The following is a 25,178-nucleotide window of genomic DNA, read 5'->3' as shown; positions in this document are numbered from 1 at the left end:
GAGCGCGTCTACTTTGAGATCAGTCAATCTAGCCGCACGCAGTGGGAGAAGCCTCAGGTGAAGGAGTCGAAGCGGCAGTTCATTTTCGACGTGGTTAACGAAGGTGGCGAGAAGGAGAAAATGGAGATGTTTGTCAACTTCTGCGAAGACACAATCTTCGAGATGCAGCTGGCGGCTCAGATCTCTGGCTCTGAAAGCGGAGAGCGACACGGGGGAGAAGAAGAAGAAGAAGAGGAAAACGAAGACGGAGGCCTGGATAAGAAGCGAATGTTTTTCATGTGTTCACCGACGTCTCTCATATCTATCAAAAAGCTTCGCGCTCTCACAAAAATGACCCTGAAGGATGTCCTCTTGTCATCTGTTGCACTCCTCAGAGTCCTTCTCGTTACTTTGCTCCGGTTCGTTTGTTTTGTAGTGAGCGGCACTAGCCACGTGCTCTACGTCGCTTTTGTCAATGGCGGACTCATCGAAGGGGCCAAAAGGATGACCCTGTCGGACGTGCTCGGCGGTATTCTCGACCCGACGCTTGATGAGGTCACGGAGGTAACAAGTGGTGCGGACCGGCTAAGGCGGCGCTCGGCCGCTTTCTCCCCTCGGCGGGAGAGCAGGCAGATAGAAGCCGTGACCTCCGGCATGGAGACGGACGTACTTTCTGACATATTTGGCCTCAAAGTCAAAAGAGACGGGGGACAATACAGCCTCGTGGCACAAGACGTGACGAGCCATCTCACAGATGTGTTCATCCGCAGTGACGCTACGTTTTCCGATGGACATCAGGGGCTGGTATTTGTTTCTATGAATTGTATCACTTGCAAAGTATTGAGTCAGTGAATTCACCGTCGATTGAAATAACTTTTTTTTTTTTTGGGTGACCAGCTCAAGGCTGATGTGGCTGAAAAGGAAAAAGCTGAGAAAGAGATGATGCCTGAATCTGAAAAGTGAGTCATTTCTTCATGAAAACAGACTGTAGGCTTTGTTCAGAATCAGTCTCTCATTCCCGACTCCTGAATCACCATATAGGAAATTTTATATCGAGGACTGTATTGTTCACGCAATCAAATGGGGGGAAAAAAAACCCCAAAACAAAATGATGTGCTCACCACTATTTTCATCATGCTGTGTTTTTAAAAGTGACTTGTTACAACCGTGTCGGTGTATGGCTGATTGCTACAAGTGTTCCCTTCTTTCCCTCTTGATTTATCTCGTTGCAGATGGGAGACGTGTGAGGAGACGATGTCGAAGGGGGAGGAACGGAAAGCCAAGAGACTCGCTAATAAATCAGAGGAAGCAGGAAGCCGGCATTCCGCTTTGGGAGAGATGATAAGGGCTCATCACAAGAGCTTACTGGTCAGATTCAAAAACAAATAATAATAATAATAATAATCATATCGAAATGCCTCGATGTTATGTAGTTGAGCAAACTGTAATGTTCTTCCATTTTCCCTGCAGAATTACTTTGCCAGGACATTTTATAACCTGCGCTTGCTGTCCCTTTTTGTCACCTTTGCAATCAACTTCATCCTCCTCTTCTATAAGGTTTGTGCGAATGCAGTTGCCATTCGCAAATTTCAAATGAAAATCAAAGTCACGATATCGGGCTGACATCAATTGAATGGTGCCGCGGATAGGCGAATACGAATTTTGAACTTCCGCACCGATTTTTACGTGTGTGAGAGACCCCCGCGAGTGACCAGGAGAACACTGGCGAGTGTGTGTTCTCATCAAAACTCCATATTGCCACGCAATCAACCACCGAAAACACCCGCAAGACGGAAGCGTAGGGGCCGAAGACAAAATACAAGAAGCCAGCCTAACCGTGATCATAACTGGTAACTCGATTGTGCTCGCGAGCTGTTTATTTGTGATGCGTTCAACTGACGCCACCAACTCACGTCAACATGAGCTTCAGCCTGCTTCCAAAGTAGCTATCGTTACATTTCACGTCACAACCACAGAGCCCCAGGCTCAGCCCCACCTGGGCCTTCGCACACTTTTTTTTTTTTCTTCATCATAAATATTGACGTGTAACCTTTTATTTGTTGACGCATAACAACTCCCTAATGACAAAACACATTTCGGCTCCATGTGCATATTGACTCCGGTCTTGCCACCTTCTCACCAGGTAGTATCATTGCCAACGTCACCCGAAAAAGAAGCGGGCACATCACTTGAATCAGTGGATGAGGGAGACGAGGGCGGTGATTATTATGTTTTGGAAGAGAGCAGTGGTTACATGGAGCCATCACTTCCCCTCCTGGCCATGGCGCACACGCTCATCTCCTTCTGTTGCATTATAGGTTACTACTGCCTCAAGGTACACCCGCTCAAATCACTTCGTCATATGGGCCTGCAAAGAGCTTTTTGGGTTTTGTTTATTTATTTATTTTTTTTACGGTACACAAAACGGCTGCATTGTTTCAAAGCGTGTGCTCGGCAGGTACCGCTGGTCATCTTCAAACGGGAGAAGGAAGTGGCCCGACGACTTGAATTTGACGGCCTGTATGTGGCACGGCAGCCCCCGGAGGAGGACATTAAAGGCCAGTGGGATCGGCTGGTCATTAACACGGCGTACGTTCACATTCGGCTGGCACGCGTTTCATTGAATGTATCACGTTCACGTTAGCGCGCCGTTTGTTGTTTCAGATCGTTTCCGGGTAACTACTGGGATAAGTTTGTGAAGCGAAAGGTAAAGTCTTTCTCTGTTGGGCAGAAACTAAGTCAGCGTGGTCCTCTTATGTCATTGAACAAAACACCTTCAATTTTGTTTCTTTTTGATGACTCTTAGTTGCCTCACTTCAGCAGAGTTTTTCTAACCGATGCTCCTGTCGCTGAATCATCATGCCATTAAAATCCTATCGCCCTTGAAAGTCTCCACTACACCCAACGAGAGGCATCTAACAATGACGCACTGTCATCATCTGACGGACACTTTGACTCCATCTGTTCATCAACTTGCGTCATCTTCATATATAATCATCAGAAGTGACTTATTTACCCAGCGAGAATGCCTTGGGTCACCGTATAAAAAGTTGGTACCTTGAACGACTCCTGGTTCACTCTTCTGCAACGTCAGCGTTTACCCGGTCAGGACAAGTTCAGAGAAGAGCCGCGCGGCCTGAAGGATTGTGATGAAATGGGACCCCTGCCAGGAAAGCATGCTCCTTTGTACTTCAAGACAAACATATTTTCACTCACTCACGAAAACCGGGAGCGCTGATACGGTGGGATAGACATTAACATTAAGATTAAATCTGCTTGGCACTTTGGGAGACAATGGCGGATGTTTTGTTTGTTCTCTTTCGTTATTTACTGCATTCAAGCCACTGGCATCGTTTTAAGAGTCTTTCGGTATAACGGATGATGTGATGTCCATAAGTGCTTCGGGTAATTCACTTCTGGTCCAGCGTGGAGGTCGTGGAGACTTACATTCTGTTGAGCTGTCTGGTGCTGGCTCTTGTTTGAAAGTTAATAAATCAACCACTTAAGCCGCAGCAACACAGAAGACAGGCGCTCCAATTGTGTGGCACTAAACTGTTATTCCCATGAGTGAATTGGTGAAGTCCCATCAGATGTCTCCCAAAAAAATATATATTTTTTTTCTTCTTCAATTAACTCTTTTCACCCACCTTTCCCCTCCAGGTGATGGACAAGTATGGGGGCTTTTACGGCCGTGATAAGATGAGTGAACTTCTCGGTCTGGACCAGGCATCCTTAGACTTCAGCTCTGAGGGAACCGAGAGAAACAGGCTCCGAAAAGATGCTGCCTGGGTCACTCTGTGAGTACGAAAATGACATATTTTTGAACATTGATGGCATTTTCCTTTGAGTGACTTGAATGTTAGTTGAATGTACAGTATTATAAAACTCCATATTGCCACGCAATCAACCACCGAAAACACCCGCAAGACGGAAGCGTAGGGGCCGAAGACAAAATACAAGAAGCCAGCCTAACCGTGATCATAACTGGTAACTCGATTGTGCTCGCGAGCTGTTTATTTGTGATGCGTTCAACTGACGCCACCAACTCACGTCAACATGAGCTTCAGCCTGCTTCCAAAGTAGCTATCGTTACATTTCACGTCACAACCACAGAGCCCCAGGCTCAGCCCCACCTGGGCCTTCGCACACTTTTTTTTTTTTCTTCATCATAAATATTGACGTGTAACCTTTTATTTGTTGACGCATAACAACTCCCTAATGACAAAACACATTTCGGCTCCATGTGCATATTGACTCCGGTCTTGCCACCTTCTCACCAGGTAGTATCATTGCCAACGTCACCCGAAAAAGAAGCGGGCACATCACTTGAATCAGTGGATGAGGGAGACGAGGGCGGTGATTATTATGTTTTGGAAGAGAGCAGTGGTTACATGGAGCCATCACTTCACCTCCTGGCCATGGCGCACACGCTCATCTCCTTCTGTTGCATTATAGGTTACTACTGCCTCAAGGTACACCCGCTCAAATCACTTCGTCATATGGGCCTGCAAAGAGCTTTTTGGGTTTTGTTTATTTATTTATTTTTTTTACGGTACACAAAACGGCTGCATTGTTTCAAAGCGTGTGCTCGGCAGGTACCGCTGGTCATCTTCAAACGGGAGAAGGAAGTGGCCCGACGACTTGAATTTGACGGCCTGTATGTGGCACGGCAGCCCCCGGAGGAGGACATTAAAGGCCAGTGGGATCGGCTGGTCATTAACACGGCGTACGTTCACATTCGGCTGGCACGCGTTTCATTGAATGTATCACGTTCACGTTAGCGCGCCGTTTGTTGTTTCAGATCGTTTCCGGGTAACTACTGGGATAAGTTTGTGAAGCGAAAGGTAAAGTCTTTCTCTGTTGGGCAGAAACTAAGTCAGCGTGGTCCTCTTATGTCATTGAACAAAACACCTTCAATTTTGTTTCTTTTTGATGACTCTTAGTTGCCTCACTTCAGCAGAGTTTTTCTAACCGATGCTCCTGTCGCTGAATCATCATGCCATTAAAATCCTATCGCCCTTGAAAGTCTCCACTACACCCAACGAGAGGCATCTAACAATGACGCACTGTCATCATCTGACGGACACTTTGACTCCATCTGTTCATCAACTTGCGTCATCTTCATATATAATCATCAGAAGTGACTTATTTACCCAGCGAGAATGCCTTGGGTCACCGTATAAAAAGTTGGTACCTTGAACGACTCCTGGTTCACTCTTCTGCAACGTCAGCGTTTACCCGGTCAGGACAAGTTCAGAGAAGAGCCGCGCGGCCTGAAGGATTGTGATGAAATGGGACCCCTGCCAGGAAAGCATGCTCCTTTGTACTTCAAGACAAACATATTTTCACTCACTCACGAAAACCGGGAGCGCTGATACGGTGGGATAGACATTAACATTAAGATTAAATCTGCTTGGCACTTTGGGAGACAATGGCGGATGTTTTGTTTGTTCTCTTTCGTTATTTACTGCATTCAAGCCACTGGCATCGTTTTAAGAGTCTTTCGGTATAACGGATGATGTGATGTCCATAAGTGCTTCGGGTAATTCACTTCTGGTCCAGCGTGGAGGTCGTGGAGACTTACATTCTGTTGAGCTGTCTGGTGCTGGCTCTTGTTTGAAAGTTAATAAATCAACCACTTAAGCCGCAGCAACACAGAAGACAGGCGCTCCAATTGTGTGGCACTAAACTGTTATTCCCATGAGTGAATTGGTGAAGTCCCATCAGATGTCTCCCAAAAAAATATATATTTTTTTTCTTCTTCAATTAACTCTTTTCACCCACCTTTCCCCTCCAGGTGATGGACAAGTATGGGGGCTTTTACGGCCGTGATAAGATGAGTGAACTTCTCGGTCTGGACCAGGCATCCTTAGACTTCAGCTCTGAGGGAACCGAGAGAAACAGGCTCCGAAAAGATGCTGCCTGGGTCACTCTGTGAGTACGAAAATGACATATTTTTGAACATTGATGGCATTTTCCTTTGAGTGACTTGAATGTTAGTTGAATGTACAGTATTATAATACAGGTTTTGAGATGACTATTTTACTACTGTATTTCCCATTTAATTTCAGATTGAACTCCATTGACGTCAAGTACCAGGTCTGGAAACTCGGAGTTGTTCTCACTGACAATGTAAGTGGAGTCGGCATAAAGCCCGGAGGTTTCATGACTCTCGCTCGCTATCCAACGGTCACTTCCTGCGTTGTACGTTACCAGATAACGCGAGTGGAGCATAAATCATGTTTCGATGTTTCAGGGCTGAGTCCTCATTTGTTTTGACGTCGTGAGCTGCTGATTGTGATTTTGATGCAAATCTATGCGGTGCCTAAGTGATGAGCGTAATATCCTGTGATTTTTGCCTTATCTAGACTACGCATTGGTTTCCGTGCCATCTGTTCATTTCGTTTGTGTCTTTGATGTGTGGCCGCAGTCCTTCCTCTATTTGGCCTGCTACATGGCCATGTCAGTTTTGGGCCACTATAACAACTTTTTCTTCGCGGCGCACCTTTTGGACATCGCCATGGGCATTAAGACTCTTCGCACCATCCTCTCTTCTGTCACACACAATGGAAAACAGGTGTGCCTGTGTCTTTGTGTGTTTGTGAGTGGGTCCAGTTTGTATGTTTGTGTTGCTTTCTATGCTGTCAACTTTTGTTGATATACTGTATGAACCGGGATTTTGTTTCATGATGATTGGTTTTCCTACAAAGAAAGTTCACGTTGGTTGAAGTGACGTTTATGATAATTATCCCAAATGCTGTTGCTGTGCTTGTGTGTGGCTGCTAGTTGGTCCTGACTCTGGGTCTCCTGGCTGTGGTGGTCTATCTCTACACGGTGGTGGCCTTCAACTTCTTCCGCAAATTTTACGACAAGAGCGACGACCAGGGCGCCCGAGACATGAAGTGCAACGACATGCTGACTGTGAGTTTAAATGATCGAGCGCAACGTTTGTGTGCAGGGGTTCCTCGCTTTGCGACAGACTTACACACGCTGTTTTCAGATTCAGCACCTCTGTCCTGAATCTACTTCATTAGGTGCAGCTGCACAGTCTAATGAAATCCAATATAGCGTCGCCCCAAATTCTGCTTTTACAAAGATGACGGTGATCAGTTTTGATTGACACTGCTCTGGATCCCAGCCGCGTCTATTTTCCATATATCTGGAAAGCCGCACGGCTCGGCCTCGAGTCACGGCAAGATGACACTGTCAGTGATCCACTTCTTATTCCTCCCATCTTTTCACCCACCTTTCCCCTCCAGGTGATGGACAAGTATGGGGGCTTTTACGGCCGTGATAAGATGAGTGAACTTCTCGGTCTGGACCAGGCATCCTTAGACTTCAGCTCTGAGGGAACCGAGAGAAACAGGCTCCGAAAAGATGCTGCCTGGGTCACTCTGTGAGTACGAAAATGACATATTTTTGAACATTGATGGCATTTTCCTTTGAGTGACTTGAATGTTAGTTGAATGTACAGTATTATAATACAGGTTTTGAGATGACTATTTTACTACTGTATTCCCATTTAATTTCAGATTGAACTCCATTGACGTCAAGTACCAGGTCTGGAAACTCGGAGTTGTTCTCACTGACAATGTAAGTGGAGTCGGCATAAAGCCCGGAGGTTTCATGACTCTCGCTCGCTATCCAACGGTCACTTCCTGCGTTGTACGTTACCAGATAACGCGAGTGGAGCATAAATCATGTTTCGATGTTTCAGGGCTGAGTCCTCATTTGTTTTGACGTCGTGAGCTGCTGATTGTGATTTTGATGCAAATCTATGCGGTGCCTAAGTGATGAGCGTAATATCCTGTGATTTTTGCCTTATCTAGACTACGCATTGGTTTCCGTGCCATCTGTTCATTTCGTTTGTGTCTTTGATGTGTGGCCGCAGTCCTTCCTCTATTTGGCCTGCTACATGGCCATGTCAGTTTTGGGCCACTATAACAACTTTTTCTTCGCGGCGCACCTTTTGGACATCGCCATGGGCATTAAGACTCTTCGCACCATCCTCTCTTCTGTCACACACAATGGAAAACAGGTGTGCCTGTGTCTTTGTGTGTTTGTGAGTGGGTCCAGTTTGTATGTTTGTGTTGCTTTCTATGCTGTCAACTTTTGTTGATATACTGTATGAACCGGGATTTTGTTTCATGATGATTGGTTTTCCTACAAAGAAAGTTCACGTTGGTTGAAGTGACGTTTATGATAATTATCCCAAATGCTGTTGCTGTGCTTGTGTGTGGCTGCTAGTTGGTCCTGACTCTGGGTCTCCTGGCTGTGGTGGTCTATCTCTACACGGTGGTGGCCTTCAACTTCTTCCGCAAATTTTACGACAAGAGCGACGACCAGGGCGCCCGAGACATGAAGTGCAACGACATGCTGACTGTGAGTTTAAATGATCGAGCGCAACGTTTGTGTGCAGGGGTTCCTCGCTTTGCGACAGACTTACACACGCTGTTTTCAGATTCAGCACCTCTGTCCTGAATCTACTTCATTAGGTGCAGCTGCACAGTCTAATGAAATCCAATATAGCGTCGCCCCAAATTCTGCTTTTACAAAGATGACGGTGATCAGTTTTGATTGACACTGCTCTGGATCCCAGCCGCGTCTATTTTCCATATATCTGGAAAGCCGCACGGCTCGGCCTCGAGTCACGGCAAGATGACACTGTCAGTGATCCACTTCTTATTCCTCCCACCATTATTCCGGCAACCGAAAAAGAAGCGGGCACATCACTTGAATCAGTGGATGAGGGAGACGAGGGCGGTGATTATTATGTTTTGGAAGAGAGCAGTGGTTACATGGAGCCATCACTTCACCTCCTGGCCATGGCGCACACGCTCATCTCCTTCTGTTGCATTATAGGTTACTACTGCCTCAAGGTACACCCGCTCAAATCACTTCGTCATATGGGCCTGCAAAGAGCTTTTTGGGTTTTGTTTATTTATTTATTTTTTTTACGGTACACAAAACGGCTGCATTGTTTCAAAGCGTGTGCTCGGCAGGTACCGCTGGTCATCTTCAAACGGGAGAAGGAAGTGGCCCGACGACTTGAATTTGACGGCCTGTATGTGGCACGGCAGCCCCCGGAGGAGGACATTAAAGGCCAGTGGGATCGGCTGGTCATTAACACGGCGTACGTTCACATTCGGCTGGCACGCGTTTCATTGAATGTATCACGTTCACGTTAGCGCGCCGTTTGTTGTTTCAGATCGTTTCCGGGTAACTACTGGGATAAGTTTGTGAAGCGAAAGGTAAAGTCTTTCTCTGTTGGGCAGAAACTAAGTCAGCGTGGTCCTCTTATGTCATTGAACAAAACACCTTCAATTTTGTTTCTTTTTGATGACTCTTAGTTGCCTCACTTCAGCAGAGTTTTTCTAACCGATGCTCCTGTCGCTGAATCATCATGCCATTAAAATCCTATCGCCCTTGAAAGTCTCCACTACACCCAACGAGAGGCATCTAACAATGACGCACTGTCATCATCTGAGGGGGGGAGTGCAGGATTCAAGGCAAATAGAGCTCCTAAAAGAGCTCATGGACTTACAAAAGGACATGGTCGTCTTCTTGCTGTCCATGTTAGAAGGTATGTCAACTCCTCATGACGATGCAGAGGAAGGCTCTGGCTCGTTCCCTGGCAACGCTTGTGTATCAAACTAAAAAGTTTTGTCGCGGTATACTTGTGTGTGTTTCAAAATGAGAGAATCATTGAACCAAAAATGTCATCAAATGCCCCATAGGAAAGTAGTAAATGTTGTTTATACAACCCGCAAAACGGCGACCTACCACAGCATCCTCGCTTTTTCTGTGTATATTTTTTTTCTTTTTAATTCAAATCTACATTCAGGTTTAAGGGTAACTCTGTGATGAGTTTGAAATGAGGTGTTAATATTTTGGGATAGTAGTAGCAATTATCCGACTCTGTTAGGTGAGCATTTATTTGTGAATTTTTTTCCTATTTGCATCAAGGCTTGGTCCAGATTCTCAGCGAATAGTGCGGGTTCACTCTTCAGCTTTACTTCAAAAATCATGCTGGACAATGGCCTTTTTTCTTCCCCCCAATCCCTGCAGGTAACATTGTAAACGGAACCATCGGAAAGCAGATGGTGGATATGTTGGTGGAATCGGCGAGCAACGTGGAGATGATCCTCAAGTTTTTCGACACGTTCCTCAAACTTAAAGACCTCACCGCTTCGGATGTTTTTCACCAGTTTGACCCCGATCGCAAGGGCTGCGTCTCCAGGAAGGACTTCCAGAAGGCCATGGAGCTCTCCAAGCAGTTTTCACAAGTTGAAACTCTTTTCCTCCTCTCCTGCGTTGAGTCGGACAATCGGGAAATCCTGGATTACGAGGCTTTCGTGGATCGCTTCCATGAGCCGGCCAAAGACATCGGCTTCAGCATCGCCGTGCTGCTCACCAATTTGTCCGAGCACATGCCCAACGACTTAAGGCTGAGTGCCTTCTTGGAACTCGCCGAGTGCGTCCTGACTTACTTCCAACCCTATTTAGGCCGCATCGAGATCCTCGGCGGCGGCAAGCGCATGGAGCGCGTCTACTTTGAGATCAGTCAATCTAGCCGCACGCAGTGGGAGAAGCCTCAGGTGAAGGAGTCGAAGCGGCAGTTCATTTTCGACGTGGTTAACGAAGGTGGCGAGAAGGAGAAAATGGAGATGTTTGTCAACTTCTGCGAAGACACAATCTTCGAGATGCAGCTGGCGGCTCAGATCTCTGGCTCTGAAAGCGGAGAGCGACACGGGGGAGAAGAAGAAGAAGAAGAGGAAAACGAAGACGGAGGCCTGGATAAGAAGCGAATGTTTTTCATGTGTTCACCGACGTCTCTCATATCTATCAAAAAGCTTCGCGCTCTCACAAAAATGACCCTGAAGGATGTCCTCTTGTCATCTGTTGCACTCCTCAGAGTCCTTCTCGTTACTTTGCTCCGGTTCGTTTGTTTTGTAGTGAGCGGCACTAGCCACGTGCTCTACGTCGCTTTTGTCAATGGCGGACTCATCGAAGGGGCCAAAAGGATGACCCTGTCGGACGTGCTCGGCGGTATTCTCGACCCGACGCTTGATGAGGTCACGGAGGTAACAAGTGGTGCGGACCGGCTAAGGCGGCGCTCGGCCGCTTTCTCCCCTCGGCGGGAGAGCAGGCAGATAGAAGCCGTGACCTCCGGCATGGAGACGGACGTACTTTCTGACATATTTGGCCTCAAAGTCAAAAGAGACGGGGGACAATACAGCCTCGTGGCACAAGACGTGACGAGCCATCTCACAGATGTGTTCATCCGCAGTGACGCTACGTTTTCCGATGGACATCAGGGGCTGGTATTTGTTTCTATGAATTGTATCACTTGCAAAGTATTGAGTCAGTGAATTCACCGTCGATTGAAATAACTTTTTTTTTTTTTTGGGTGACCAGCTCAAGGCTGATGTGGCTGAAAAGGAAAAAGCTGAGAAAGAGATGATGCCTGAATCTGAAAAGTGAGTCATTTCTTCATGAAAACAGACTGTAGGCTTTGTTCAGAATCAGTCTCTCATTCCCGACTCCTGAATCACCATATAGGAAATTTTATATCGAGGACTCTATTGTTCACGCAATCAAATGGGGGGAAAAAAACCCCAAAACAAAATGATGTGCTCACCACTATTTTCATCATGCTGTGTTTTTAAAAGTGACTTGTTACAACCGTGTCGGTGTATGGCTGATTGCTACAAGTGTTCCCTTCTTTCCCTCTTGATTTATCTCGTTGCAGATGGGAGACGTGTGAGGAGACGATGTCGAAGGGGGAGGAACGGAAAGCCAAGAGACTCGCTAATAAATCAGAGGAAGCAGGAAGCCGGCATTCCGCTTTGGGAGAGATGATAAGGGCTCATCACAAGAGCTTACTGGTCAGATTCAAAAACAAATAATAATAATAATAATAATCATATCGAAATGCCTCGATGTTATGTAGTTGAGCAAACTGTAATGTTCTTCCATTTTCCCTGCAGAATTACTTTGCCAGGACATTTTATAACCTGCGCTTGCTGTCCCTTTTTGTCACCTTTGCAATCAACTTCATCCTCCTCTTCTATAAGGTTTGTGCGAATGCAGTTGCCATTCGCAAATTTCAAATGAAAATCAAAGTCACGATATCGGGCTGACATCAATTGAATGGTGCCGCGGATAGGCGAATACGAATTTTGAACTTCCGCACCGATTTTTACGTGTGTGAGAGACCCCCGCGAGTGACCAGGAGAACACTGGCGAGTGTGTGTTCTCATCAAAACTCCATATTGCCACGCAATCAACCACCGAAAACACCCGCAAGACGGAAGCGTAGGGGCCGAAGACAAAATACAAGAAGCCAGCCTAACCGTGATCATAACTGGTAACTCGATTGTGCTCGCGAGCTGTTTATTTGTGATGCGTTCAACTGACGCCACCAACTCACGTCAACATGAGCTTCAGCCTGCTTCCAAAGTAGCTATCGTTACATTTCACGTCACAACCACAGAGCCCCAGGCTCAGCCCCACCTGGGCCTTCGCACACTTTTTTTTTTTTCTTCATCATAAATATTGACGTGTAACCTTTTATTTGTTGACGCATAACAACTCCCTAATGACAAAACACATTTCGGCTCCATGTGCATATTGACTCCGGTCTTGCCACCTTCTCACCAGGTAGTATCATTGCCAACGTCACCCGAAAAAGAAGCGGGCACATCACTTGAATCAGTGGATGAGGGAGACGAGGGCGGTGATTATTATGTTTTGGAAGAGAGCAGTGGTTACATGGAGCCATCACTTCACCTCCTGGCCATGGCGCACACGCTCATCTCCTTCTGTTGCATTATAGGTTACTACTGCCTCAAGGTACACCCGCTCAAATCACTTCGTCATATGGGCCTGCAAAGAGCTTTTTGGGTTTTGTTTATTTATTTATTTTTTTTACGGTACACAAAACGGCTGCATTGTTTCAAAGCGTGTGCTCGGCAGGTACCGCTGGTCATCTTCAAACGGGAGAAGGAAGTGGCCCGACGACTTGAATTTGACGGCCTGTATGTGGCACGGCAGCCCCCGGAGGAGGACATTAAAGGCCAGTGGGATCGGCTGGTCATTAACACGGCGTACGTTCACATTCGGCTGGCACGCGTTTCATTGAATGTATCACGTTCACGTTAGCGCGCCGTTTGTTGTTTCAGATCGTTTCCGGGTAACTACTGGGATAAGTTTGTGAAGCGAAAGGTAAAGTCTTTCTCTGTTGGGCAGAAACTAAGTCAGCGTGGTCCTCTTATGTCATTGAACAAAACACCTTCAATTTTGTTTCTTTTTGATGACTCTTAGTTGCCTCACTTCAGCAGAGTTTTTCTAACCGATGCTCCTGTCGCTGAATCATCATGCCATTAAAATCCTATCGCCCTTGAAAGTCTCCACTACACCCAACGAGAGGCATCTAACAATGACGCACTGTCATCATCTGACGGACACTTTGACTCCATCTGTTCATCAACTTGCGTCATCTTCATATATAATCATCAGAAGTGACTTATTTACCCAGCGAGAATGCCTTGGGTCACCGTATAAAAAGTTGGTACCTTGAACGACTCCTGGTTCACTCTTCTGCAACGTCAGCGTTTACCCGGTCAGGACAAGTTCAGAGAAGAGCCGCGCGGCCTGAAGGATTGTGATGAAATGGGACCCCTGCCAGGAAAGCATGCTCCTTTGTACTTCAAGACAAACATATTTTCACTCACTCACGAAAACCGGGAGCGCTGATACGGTGGGATAGACATTAACATTAAGATTAAATCTGCTTGGCACTTTGGGAGACAATGGCGGATGTTTTGTTTGTTCTCTTTCGTTATTTACTGCATTCAAGCCACTGGCATCGTTTTAAGAGTCTTTCGGTATAACGGATGATGTGATGTCCATAAGTGCTTCGGGTAATTCACTTCTGGTCCAGCGTGGAGGTCGTGGAGACTTACATTCTGTTGAGCTGTCTGGTGCTGGCTCTTGTTTGAAAGTTAATAAATCAACCACTTAAGCCGCAGCAACACAGAAGACAGGCGCTCCAATTGTGTGGCACTAAACTGTTATTCCCATGAGTGAATTGGTGAAGTCCCATCAGATGTCTCCCAAAAAAATATATATTTTTTTTCTTCTTCAATTAACTCTTTTCACCCACCTTTCCCCTCCAGGTGATGGACAAGTATGGGGGCTTTTACGGCCGTGATAAGATGAGTGAACTTCTCGGTCTGGACCAGGCATCCTTAGACTTCAGCTCTGAGGGAACCGAGAGAAACAGGCTCCGAAAAGATGCTGCCTGGGTCACTCTGTGAGTACGAAAATGACATATTTTTGAACATTGATGGCATTTTCCTTTGAGTGACTTGAATGTTAGTTGAATGTACAGTATTATAATACAGGTTTTGAGATGACTATTTTACTACTGTATTCCCATTTAATTTCAGATTGAACTCCATTGACGTCAAGTACCAGGTCTGGAAACTCGGAGTTGTTCTCACTGACAATGTAAGTGGAGTCGGCATAAAGCCCGGAGGTTTCATGACTCTCGCTCGCTATCCAACGGTCACTTCCTGCGTTGTACGTTACCAGATAACGCGAGTGGAGCATAAATCATGTTTCGATGTTTCAGGGCTGAGTCCTCATTTGTTTTGACGTCGTGAGCTGCTGATTGTGATTTTGATGCAAATCTATGCGGTGCCTAAGTGATGAGCGTAATATCCTGTGATTTTTGCCTTATCTAGACTACGCATTGGTTTCCGTGCCATCTGTTCATTTCGTTTGTGTCTTTGATGTGTGGCCGCAGTCCTTCCTCTATTTGGCCTGCTACATGGCCATGTCAGTTTTGGGCCACTATAACAACTTTTTCTTCGCGGCGCACCTTTTGGACATCGCCATGGGCATTAAGACTCTTCGCACCATCCTCTCTTCTGTCACACACAATGGAAAACAGGTGTGCCTGTGTCTTTGTGTGTTTGTGAGTGGGTCCAGTTTGTATGTTTGTGTTGCTTTCTATGCTGTCAACTTTTGTTGATATACTGTATGAACCGGGATTTTGTTTCATGATGATTGGTTTTCCTACAAAGAAAGTTCACGTTGGTTGAAGTGACGTTTATGATAATTATCCCAAATGCTGTTGCTGTGCTTGTGTGTGGCTGCTAGTTGGTCCTGACTCTGGGTCTCCTGGCTGTGGTGGTCTATCTCCACACGGTGGTGGCCTTCAACTTCTTCCGCAAATTTTACGACAAGAGCGACGACCAGGGCGCGAGACATGAAAAGTGCAACGACATGCTGACTGTGAGTTTAAATGATCGAGCGCAACGTTTGTGTGCAGGGGTTCCTCGCTTTGCGACAGACTTACACACGCTGTTTTCAGATTCAGCACCTCTGTCCTGAATCTACTTCATTAGGTGCAGCTGCACAGTCTAATGAAATCCAATATAGCGTCGCCCCAAATTCTGCTTTTACAAAGATGACGGTGATCAGTTTTGATTGACACTGCTCTGGATCCCAGCCGCGTCTATTTTCCATATATCTGGAAAGCCGCACGGCTCGGCCTCGAGTCACGGCAAGATGACACTGTCAGTGATCCACTTCTTATTCCTCCCACCATTATTCCGGCAAATAATGGACAGCTGGATTAAAAAAAAAAAAAAAAAAGCAGCATCTGCACCAGATATAATATCTCTTTGTCTGGCCATTCGCAACACCCCCCCTGCCGCCTCCTCTATTCCGATGTACAGTCCCTTGTCACTCAGGGACGGACACGCATGGAGATAGCATTTGAATAAATCCCTTCTATTTTAAGAGGCAGGAGAGCTCTTACATGAAATCTTCAGTTCCTGTTCCTGTCTTATTGTGTATGCTTGACGTTGAGCAGCACTTGAGCAACCACGGTTCTCAGAATATCCTAAGTGCAGCACATATTTTTGCATTCATGTACGTGTTTCTTCAGTATGTGAGGCCTTGCCATATGAGACTTGGGTTAGAAAACAAAAAATGCACAACCATAAAAGGTGTGTCAGAAAATCCCCCGGCCTCCACTGCCCTTTTCTTTGAAGGTTTGTCATGTTCCTTCAGCTTTTGGTAGCCACCATTAAAAGCTATTTTGCACTTTCGGTCTTGTTTCCTCAAAGTAATGTCCTTGGCTCATGGGAGCGAGGTATCATCCCTGCTAGGCAACCAGACTCTCAATTTGTCCTGCCTCACGCACTTCTACAAAATCCTTTTGGGGATTTGTAGTCAAAAGGCAAAGAATATTGATTACACAGTTCTCTGCTCCTCTATGAAAACAAAAAATGTGCAGGACTGGCCCTGAATAATGATGGCAGTGGATTTTGAGGGCTTGAGTTATTCTTGACTTTCCTCTGCGTTTTTTTTTTTTTTTTTGGCAGTGCTACATGTTCCACATGTACGTGGGAGTGCGAGCGGGAGGGGGGATCGGGGACGAGATCGAGGACCCCGCCGGTGATGACTCTGAGGTGGAACGTATTGTCTTTGACATCACGTTTTTCTTCTTTGTCGTCGTCATCCTACTGGCTATCATTCAAGGTGAGTCGGACGGTGAATGGGTTTTGATCGTACCGGCACTTTACGCTTCAGCGTCGTAGCAGGGCAGCAAGAGGGAAATGCTGTCTTGCTTTGCATCAGCCATGGTAGAAAAAGAACAAAAAAAACAAGTAAATTGATGTGCACATAGCGACAACCGGGCCAAATTTGAGCATTTCTCACATTTTAAGAAATGTTAAATAACTACCCAGCTAGCCGATAAGTAAAATGCTAGCTGGCTCGGCGTCCTCTGTGACAAAAAGCTACTAAATTCATGTTGTCCTTCAACAAACAAACAAACAAAAAAAATACACGTTTGCTTTATCTGATTCAACGAATACAAATGAACCACAAGTGGCTTTTTTTCGACAGGCTTGATAATTGATGCCTTTGGGGAGCTGCGTGACCAGCAGGAGCAGGTGAAAAAGGATATGGAGGTGAGGCGTGACGGGAACACACACACAGACTGACATTCGGGGGTTCTCGCAAGTGCTTTCAATCCTCAAATATGGCTTTCACAACAAATAGTTGTCTGGCTTTGCAGTCTAAGAGAAATAAATTGAAATTTGTCATGTCCTGATGATTTTTTTCAATTACAGTAATATGAGCAAGTGATAAGTAGCTTATGATTTTTTTTTCTGTAAATTGCCAAGCTTCCATAATCGAAATGCTCCCGATTGTTCAGTGCCTTCACCTCAAACCGCACTCGAAAGCATTTCGCGGCATGTGATTGGTGCATTTGAGCAGAGAATACAAATTTTGTGCATGAACCTGGCAGCTTCTCCCCCAATTCAAATCATTTTGCTATTCAGGCTTTTTTGCCTTTCAGTTGGAGCGTGACAGTGGCTTTGAAGAGAAGGAACAACTTTGTTACAGTGTGGTGCCAGCAGACTAAACACCGTGACCAAATCCCATAACACGTCAAGTTTTTACATTCATTTCTCTCTCCCTCCCCGCAGACCAAGTGTTTTATTTGTGGAATAGGGAACGAGTACTTTGATAAAGTTCCTCATGGTTTTGAGACCCACACTCTGCAGGAGCACAACTTGGCCAACTATCTGTGAGTTAATTGCACTTTGCCGAAAAATACTCAAACGGCACTTTGTCCTCATGTGTGCCACCATCGGCAATAACTCTTTCTTGGACTTCTAACAATTTAATATATGTTTTGTAGTGCAAATGACCTGCTTGGATTTTATGGGCTCTATTTTCCAATCGGCGCAAGGGTTTTGCCAATTTGGCAGACCTGACTCCACCAAAATGGGTGGTTTGGAGATCATTTTATCAAAATTCTAAAATCATCTCATTGAGCGGAACAACTGTGGTTAGGGCACACCGACGACCGAGCGGTCTATACGTCCACTTCACGGCGCAGATGTGCTTCTGTTGTATCGAGACGCCCAATGCGCGACTAGCGCACCGCAGTTTAAGGTAATGAAAGGGAGCCGCTTTCATTTCAAGAGTGAAGTTGGGAGTGTACACTCCCACAGCGGCGCACCCAGTTGTATCGAGACGCCCAATGCGCGACTAGCGCACCACATTTTAAGGTAATGAAAGGGAGCCGCTTTCATTGCTCAAGATTGATGTTGGGTGTGTCCACTCCCACAGCGGCGCACCCGTCACGCGGGCTTTACATGGTGGTCAAGAAAATAGAGCCCTATGAGTTGATGATATACCTGATGCATTAACAGGCTCCCCACTTCAAAAAATATTCTCAAAAGTAGCTTTAGATACCAGATTTGCACGATTTTTATACCAGTGAGGTCAAGAAAATAGAGCCCTATGAGTTGATGATATAGTTGATGCATTAACTTCAAAAAATATTCTCAAAAGTAGCTTTAAAATAGCAGATTTGCACGATTTCTACACCAGTGAGTGTTGCATGTTCGATGCTTGGACTGATCTCTGGTGTCTCTGTCGTCACTTCTAAGCTCATTGGTCTTGTAAATCTACCACTGATATGAAGGCGTGAGTGGACACACACTAACCAATTCCCAAGACCTCAATAACGGTTTTCCTAACTAGCACAACAACTCTCACAGGCACTGTGAGTAGCAGAGTCATTTGTTCCCGTGTGTCTTCGCAGGTTTTTCTTGATGTACCTCATTAACAAAGACGAAACTGAACACACAGGACAGGTATAATTGTTTTCTCCTCCGTTCAAAAACTTGAGCCGTATCCATGTCAGTACATTGGTCATTTGTGCAATTATAGGTCCAAATTGCGCATTCTCACCATGCAATTTAATGAACGGTTCATAGCTGTGGTATGTTATTGTGCTAAGTATAAGTCAGAAAATACAAACACATACTTATTCTCTCGTCTCTGAAAGCATGTTGCTTCTCACAATTAAATTGGTTATTGTGAACAAACAGTAAATATTGACACATTATCGCTTGTGTTGACATAGGAATCCTATGTGTGGAAAATGTACCAGGAACGTTGCTGGGAATTCTTTCCCGTGGGAGACTGTTTCCGTAAGCAATATGAAGATCAGCTGGGATGAAAGGAATCCATTCCTCGATAATGTCGTCACATACTTTAGAAAGCCATCTGCGTTGTTGCCGTCTGGATTAACTGGAACTCGGTGTGCACACTTTCCATTTTGGACTTTGATGTCATTTTCCCTCACACATTAGATGTATTTGTGTATCAAAAATTCAGTGGCATAATGTATCATTGGAGAAATAAAAGGGAAATTAGCATTTTGGAGGGGGTGTCGTGGGGGGGGAACCTTTCATCAAAACAGCTGTCAAAACAAAGTTACAAAGACCTGCAATCCAAATTAAAGCTCGCAGCCACGCGCGCTCATGTTTTGTGACTGAAGTCATTTGTCTTGCTAATCGCAGCCTCCCAACCCTTCTCCCAGTGTGACATGCAGATAAACACTCTCCCTGTGGCATTTGTTCCCCAGCACACCTTTGAAGGATACTTCTTGCTTGTCATGACAATCTCTCCAGGATCCTCCTTGTCCTTCTCATCCCCCCCCACCTTCAGCTCCCATCCCTCATCTTCGTGTTTTGCGGCCTCATTATAAACGATCGTGTAGCGCGCTGACAGCTCAGGTCGCAATGTGTCCACGGAAATAGATCTTCAGAGCTTTAAATATTATTGAACATGAACTTTTTAAAAGCTTGTTTACAAATAGTTTGCTTTGTCCAGCCATCAAGTGTGAAATGAGCGAGACTTTGTGCACTCTTATAACTGAGTCGAATTTACATCATAACCACCGTTGTACCCCAGTTTCCCCTTCCACGATTGAAGCGGCTAGGCCAGGTGAAGATCCAAGGCCACTTTGATGCGATGGTCGGACTTTTTGAAACCCCGTTGTGCCGACACACCCACATGTCAAAGCCAAAATGTCAGCAGACCCACATTGAGCTTTGTCGGATGCACAGATTAGCATTAGCAGTGTGTTGCCTTCAAGTCGAGGCGTCTTTGGTGATTGCTTGTTCCCCTTGATTAATAGCTCCAATTAGCATGGTCATTTTGAATGATTCCTCTTGCCTCAGTCATAAAAAACTCAAATTTATAGAATGACTTTGTGGCACTTCATTGACAAAGGAGGACAAACATTTTAGCGCATCACGACTTTGAAAGCATGCCAGGTGTACAAATTCATCTGGCAGCTGCCCAGAGTCCAGATTGAAAACTTTGGTTGACCATTTCTTCTTCATTCAATAACTTGTTGCAAGTGCCGCACATCCCTGGGCTACGCAGTTTGTAATTCAACAAATTTGAGCATCATGTGAGCGCTAACTAAAGACCACCACCTGTCATCACCAGGATGACACCTTTGAACACACACAGCCACGATACAATTGTGATATTTGATGAGTTATGTCGTATTTGATGAGTTATGTCGGTGGGTGCTTCATTGCATGTTTTGTGTATAAAGGTTGCCCAAAATATCCGTCCTACTTGTCAGTACCCTCCATAGCGGCCGCAGTAATGACGCATTACTACAATTTGGTCTTTGGAACAGACGCCAGCTCATCCGTTACCCAAGTGAGATCAAATTTTGGACAGCTTCGTGGGTATATGTTTTCTGCCCCTTCCATGTTTACATGCTCCTTTTCCTCAACAGCAATCAGTCGGCTCCAGTTCCTTAATTTTATGGCCGGCTGTGTAAATTGAATGCCCATCTCTAGTTGTGTTCACTCAAATTGTGAACAAGATGAATTTCTTGTGCCAATGTTTCTCTGTTGCTCTCAGTGCTCTCGCCATTCGTGCGCTCAAGCCAAATGGATCGAGCTGCAGATGAGGTTTGGTCACATTTTCTCCAATTGACACCGGCTGCCCAAAATGTGATCAGTAGAACCGTACAACGGTAACAATATGTGACACATGTTGGCAGGCGTACTGACTACAAAGTCCCTTGAACCACGCAAGCTGTCCGTCTCAGTCACACTCTTCCATGAACGACCGGCTGGCGGAAACACTGCTGTTAAACACTTCAACATACGCAGACGACATTTGTTTTGACGCGCGCAAGTGAAAATCTGGCTGACGTCCGCCCAGCGTTCTGTATCACGTCGTGAAACCACAACGCTGAAGAGGGGGGGGGAAGAAATCGTGGCCTTAAAAGATGACCCGACCCTTGATCAGTCTTGTAGAGCCGTACTGCCACAACACAACCTCCAGTTAAAAATAACTAATGCAGGCTTAAAATAAAGGAAGCTGCTTAAATTTTAATGTTGGACTTCTTAAGGTTTGAAATATTTGATTTAAAATTCATAAACCCCATTAAATTCGACCCATTTCTTTATCGGATAGCTATCGCATAGACGAGTTGTTGTTGGGAAGAATACCAAGCTTGCAATTAGATTTCTTTGATTCTCCTCCCTCTGTGAGTATGAAACGGAATTGTTGTTTTCTCATGTTGTACAACAGCCAAGAATGCGGACATGTGAGCGAGCAGCAGCCTTTAAAGATCCTTTGCTGGCTTCTGTGTGTTGCCATATCGATGTACACTTATTTTCTAAATGAGCTTTTCTAAATTAGCTACAAGAAGATAATAGACGTGTGCGATTTGCTTCCTGACAGGGTGGACATTTTTGGATGTTGACATTTGGTGGACCTTCATTTAGCAACATGATTGAGTAGCAAGATGACTGCGCACTGTTCAAAAAACGTTTTTTTTTTTTTTTTGTTTGTTTTTTTACATTTTTTTAAACGTTTTCAAACCAATTGCTCTTTCTCCATGACAGAGTGGACACTTTAAAACTGACGGCATCCAACTACTCTACACACGATGATGAAAATTGTGAAACCCTCGGGGCGATATTTGCTCTGCGACGAATCCAATGTTTCAGCCTCCACGGACAAAAATCAAAACACTTGCGGCACCGTCATCTGAAAACAACAGGAGGGCCGGTTACCGCATCATGACAGGACGGACTGCCGTTTAGGCAGCAAAAAAGAAATCAAAATAGCTTGTTCACAACATCGTGGTAAACCGTTTTTTTGGCTGAGTATCATTTGACCGCTTAGTACACACACTTAAGTTTGCGCAGCAGTGTGTGCGACATGCAAAATCACGTTCATGAAAAATATCAGCAAATGGCAGTGTGAGAGACTTATTGTACTGGAGTTGGCCGTTAATCATCAGCCCTCACAGTTCAATCATTCTGCTATGATGACTGGGGGATTCTAACGAGGACAACGAAGGCACTCTAAATTGATATTGACCCGATTATGAATGTCTTTTTGTGTGTATTCACAGTGTCCGCAGACTTGACTGACTGCTTACCGTTTGTACCGTCAATACCTTGAATTTGGATGAACCGAGGATCCCTCCGTGTACTCGACAGCTGTCGCGTGAGCCCCTTGTGATCAAAGCTCTTTTTTCCTTAATTGTGCGTCAGATATTATTTTTCACTCCGTTACCCATCCTTATACCGTACAATCCGACTGAATAGTATGCGTGCCTTTTACCATAGCGCTCCCTCTCTATATACTTTTGTACCATTGATGACTTATTTTGTGACTCCACCAGACCCACAAATATGAACTGATGTGACCGGGGTATGCGGTGATAAATGAATGCAGCCGTATATTTATCATCGCACTCTTTGCCAAATAAATAATATATGGATCATGCCCGGCAGCTCTGCATTATTCAGCTTTTCTGAAAACGTATGTGGAGGCTTAATAAGCAATTGAGACCGAGGGCTTTAGGTTAGCCACATGACAGATGGATATGCATGGACGGGACCCCGCGGAATGATTCCACACGGCCGCGAATAGCGCCTCAAATCGTCTCCGTCATTCTGAAGATGTCGCCTCTGCGCCCCTCCCAATCTATCATGGAAACGTAATCCGCGCTGTAAATCAATGCGAGATGACTGGAGGAGGGGGACAGGGAGGGTGGAAGTGTCGGCCCCGATGGCACTCATACCTGAGGCTGAGAGCCTTGAATCAAACATGAGCCGCGCTTTCTCTGATTTCACTTTTTGTCATCTCATGTCTGCCCGGCCCATGAGATCGCGCGCCGCCTGGTTTGATACTCTGCGGGATCTCGCGGCCGCTTGTGCCTCTCAGATTAAGCTCCAGACGGAGGCTGCTGCTTTTTGTTTTCCCCGTCCCTTCTGATGAAGGAAATCAACTCCAACCCTACCCGCCGGGGACGCGGAGAAATGTGAACGCTTTTTTTCAGCACGAGCGGAGTCTTGCTCGTGCATTTCATAATACGAAAGTACATTCGTATCGGTTCCTCGCCGCTCTTAAAGTGTGTGTGGAGCACTTCGCCACGGTCAGAACAAAAACGACTTTCCTCCCCTCAACCAGGCGTCTGTCGTAGTACTGAGACTGACCTGTGATAGGCAGCGTGCAGACACCGTGAATCCTAATTGACAGAATATCGAAGAAGACAGTAGGAGGAAGAGAAGATGAAGTTGAAGTATCTCCACACTTCAGGATTTGCCATCGTAAATAGTGTACTTGTTTAATCGTGGAGGAAAAATCACTCGACACTACGACAGGATAATCGCTCGCGATAAACTTGCCGACGTCCCACAATCGGGCAGACGTGTCAATGGAAGGTCTGGGAAGTAAAAACACCTGCCACAGTTTTGCTCGAGCCACAGATGCTTCCGACTCAACCGACCGGGAAACGAGATTCAATAAATCGACCCGATTATCAGTATGCGTGTATCACGTTCTAAATACATAGTTGATGCAAATTGGAGACATTTTCACAGTCACTCCCATGACTGCCTGCACAATTGAATTGTCTCTTCAATGTATGCAGCCAGGTGATGGGCACTCCAATCATTTCCGTGCGGCATCCTTTTACGATTTTTCTTCCGTCCACCATGCTGTTTTATGTGCATTTTTTTTCTCCCTCTTAATTGGAAGCAGCAGTGACAGGTCCTATCTATCCGATGCAAAACAGCATGACATATGTGTGCGGGCCAATAAATAGGACAAGCTGAGTTGCTGCGTAAAACAATGCAGGCTGAGCGAAGCGAAGCCGGTTTCGCCCTTATTTTGCTGCTACGTGTATTGCTTCATGACAGTCGGACTGACCGATGCGTTCTCATTACAGCTTTAATTTTTGTATGGAGTATCTGTCTTCCAGTAAACACAAATCAGCAGCAGTGATGAGTGAAGAGCCCTTCCAAATTACCATTTAGATTGGGCAACACCATGCCAAGAAATGGCTGGACGAGGTTCACTAAGTAAGAGCAATGGCGCACGGCTGCAGACCAGTGAGGAGATACTTGGAGTGACAGCGTCATCGCTCGTCCAGTGTTGCACTTTTTTTTTTTTTTTTGGTAGCTGCCTGCAGCTGAGTTCATGTGCAGGACTTTATGCGCGACGATCTGACTCGCTGAAATGCGAAAGGAGACAGGTGCCGCCTTAAATAATTTAGGATGGCAAATTGGCTCACTCGAGGTTTAGGCCATAGCGGCTTGGGAAGTGACACATTTTTTATTCCCACCCCCAGCCGTGCAGAATTATGGCTGGCTCAAAAAGCGCATGTATGAAGTCGGGGTGAAATGACCGAAGATTTTGTTTGTTTGTTTTGTTTTGTTGTAGTAGTAGTACAATGGACTCCCACTATTTGGGCGGGCTTGCAAAGAGTGAAAATCTACTAAATTGTTGTCCATTGAAATGCATTTGGGGGTTAGGAACACCCCCCAAAGAGAAATAAATAAATATATATATCGATATATATATATATAAACAGGGGAAAACAAGAAAAACACTTATTAAACATATTGGGGGGGGGGAAATGTCAATATAAAAGCCAGATAATATGCAAACCACAAGTATGGGGGGGGGGTCTACTATACACTAATCAATAGGGTTGAAGTCAATAACATCTTTGCTATTTTTCGTCCCAGTACAGTGGCCCCCAACATTTTTGGCGCCCTGGACAAGTTTCACGAAAAGACATATCCTGACAGACCGATCCAGAAAGGATTCGAAATCAGCAGTTTTTTGTTTTGCTGTTTCCATTATTTCTTTATTTTTTAGTTAAAATATTTCCACACGCTTGTACGTAGCATCAGTACAGCTGAATATGCTGAGTTCAGTGGTCAAACCAAGATGGAGTTTCACTTCTCCTGTGGTCCCACTGCTGCCTCCCACCGCCAATAGATGACGCCCCCCCCCCCCCAGGTCATTAATGACACCAT

The 25,178-nt window shown here is 45.5% G+C and overlaps 1 protein-coding gene across 1 annotated transcript in view; it reads left to right on the top strand.

The window, feature by feature from the left end:
* The window catches only part of ryr2b (ryanodine receptor 2b (cardiac)), a 68,587-nt gene extending 48,591 nt beyond the window's left edge, over positions 1 to 19,996 (top strand). The window contains exons 92-111 of the mRNA XM_019859965.1: positions 4 to 783; positions 877 to 938; positions 1,212 to 1,347; positions 1,450 to 1,536; positions 4,260 to 4,451; positions 4,575 to 4,705; positions 4,781 to 4,823; positions 5,777 to 5,913; positions 6,051 to 6,111; positions 6,410 to 6,556; positions 6,766 to 6,900; positions 7,239 to 7,375; positions 7,512 to 7,572; positions 7,871 to 8,017; positions 8,227 to 8,361; positions 16,380 to 16,536; positions 16,906 to 16,970; positions 17,493 to 17,593; positions 18,620 to 18,671; positions 18,944 to 19,996. Of these exons, the coding sequence (XP_019715524.1) occupies positions 4 to 783; positions 877 to 938; positions 1,212 to 1,347; positions 1,450 to 1,536; positions 4,260 to 4,451; positions 4,575 to 4,705; positions 4,781 to 4,823; positions 5,777 to 5,913; positions 6,051 to 6,111; positions 6,410 to 6,556; positions 6,766 to 6,900; positions 7,239 to 7,375; positions 7,512 to 7,572; positions 7,871 to 8,017; positions 8,227 to 8,361; positions 16,380 to 16,536; positions 16,906 to 16,970; positions 17,493 to 17,593; positions 18,620 to 18,671; positions 18,944 to 19,039 (2,862 nt within the window). The 3' untranslated portion in view covers positions 19,040 to 19,996. The remainder of the gene's footprint in view (positions 1 to 3; positions 784 to 876; positions 939 to 1,211; positions 1,348 to 1,449; positions 1,537 to 4,259; positions 4,452 to 4,574; positions 4,706 to 4,780; positions 4,824 to 5,776; positions 5,914 to 6,050; positions 6,112 to 6,409; positions 6,557 to 6,765; positions 6,901 to 7,238; positions 7,376 to 7,511; positions 7,573 to 7,870; positions 8,018 to 8,226; positions 8,362 to 16,379; positions 16,537 to 16,905; positions 16,971 to 17,492; positions 17,594 to 18,619; positions 18,672 to 18,943) is intronic.
* The last annotated feature ends 5,182 nt before the right edge of the window (positions 19,997 to 25,178 follow it).

The sequence above is a fragment of the Hippocampus comes genome, unplaced genomic scaffold (assembly GCF_001891065.2).
Source record: "Hippocampus comes isolate QL1 unplaced genomic scaffold, H_comes_QL1_v1.1 scaffold39, whole genome shotgun sequence".
NCBI lineage: Eukaryota > Metazoa > Chordata > Actinopteri > Syngnathiformes > Syngnathidae > Hippocampus > Hippocampus comes.
The sequence above is the reverse complement of the archived record's forward strand: the minus strand, read 5'-3'. Positions and strand labels throughout refer to the sequence as shown.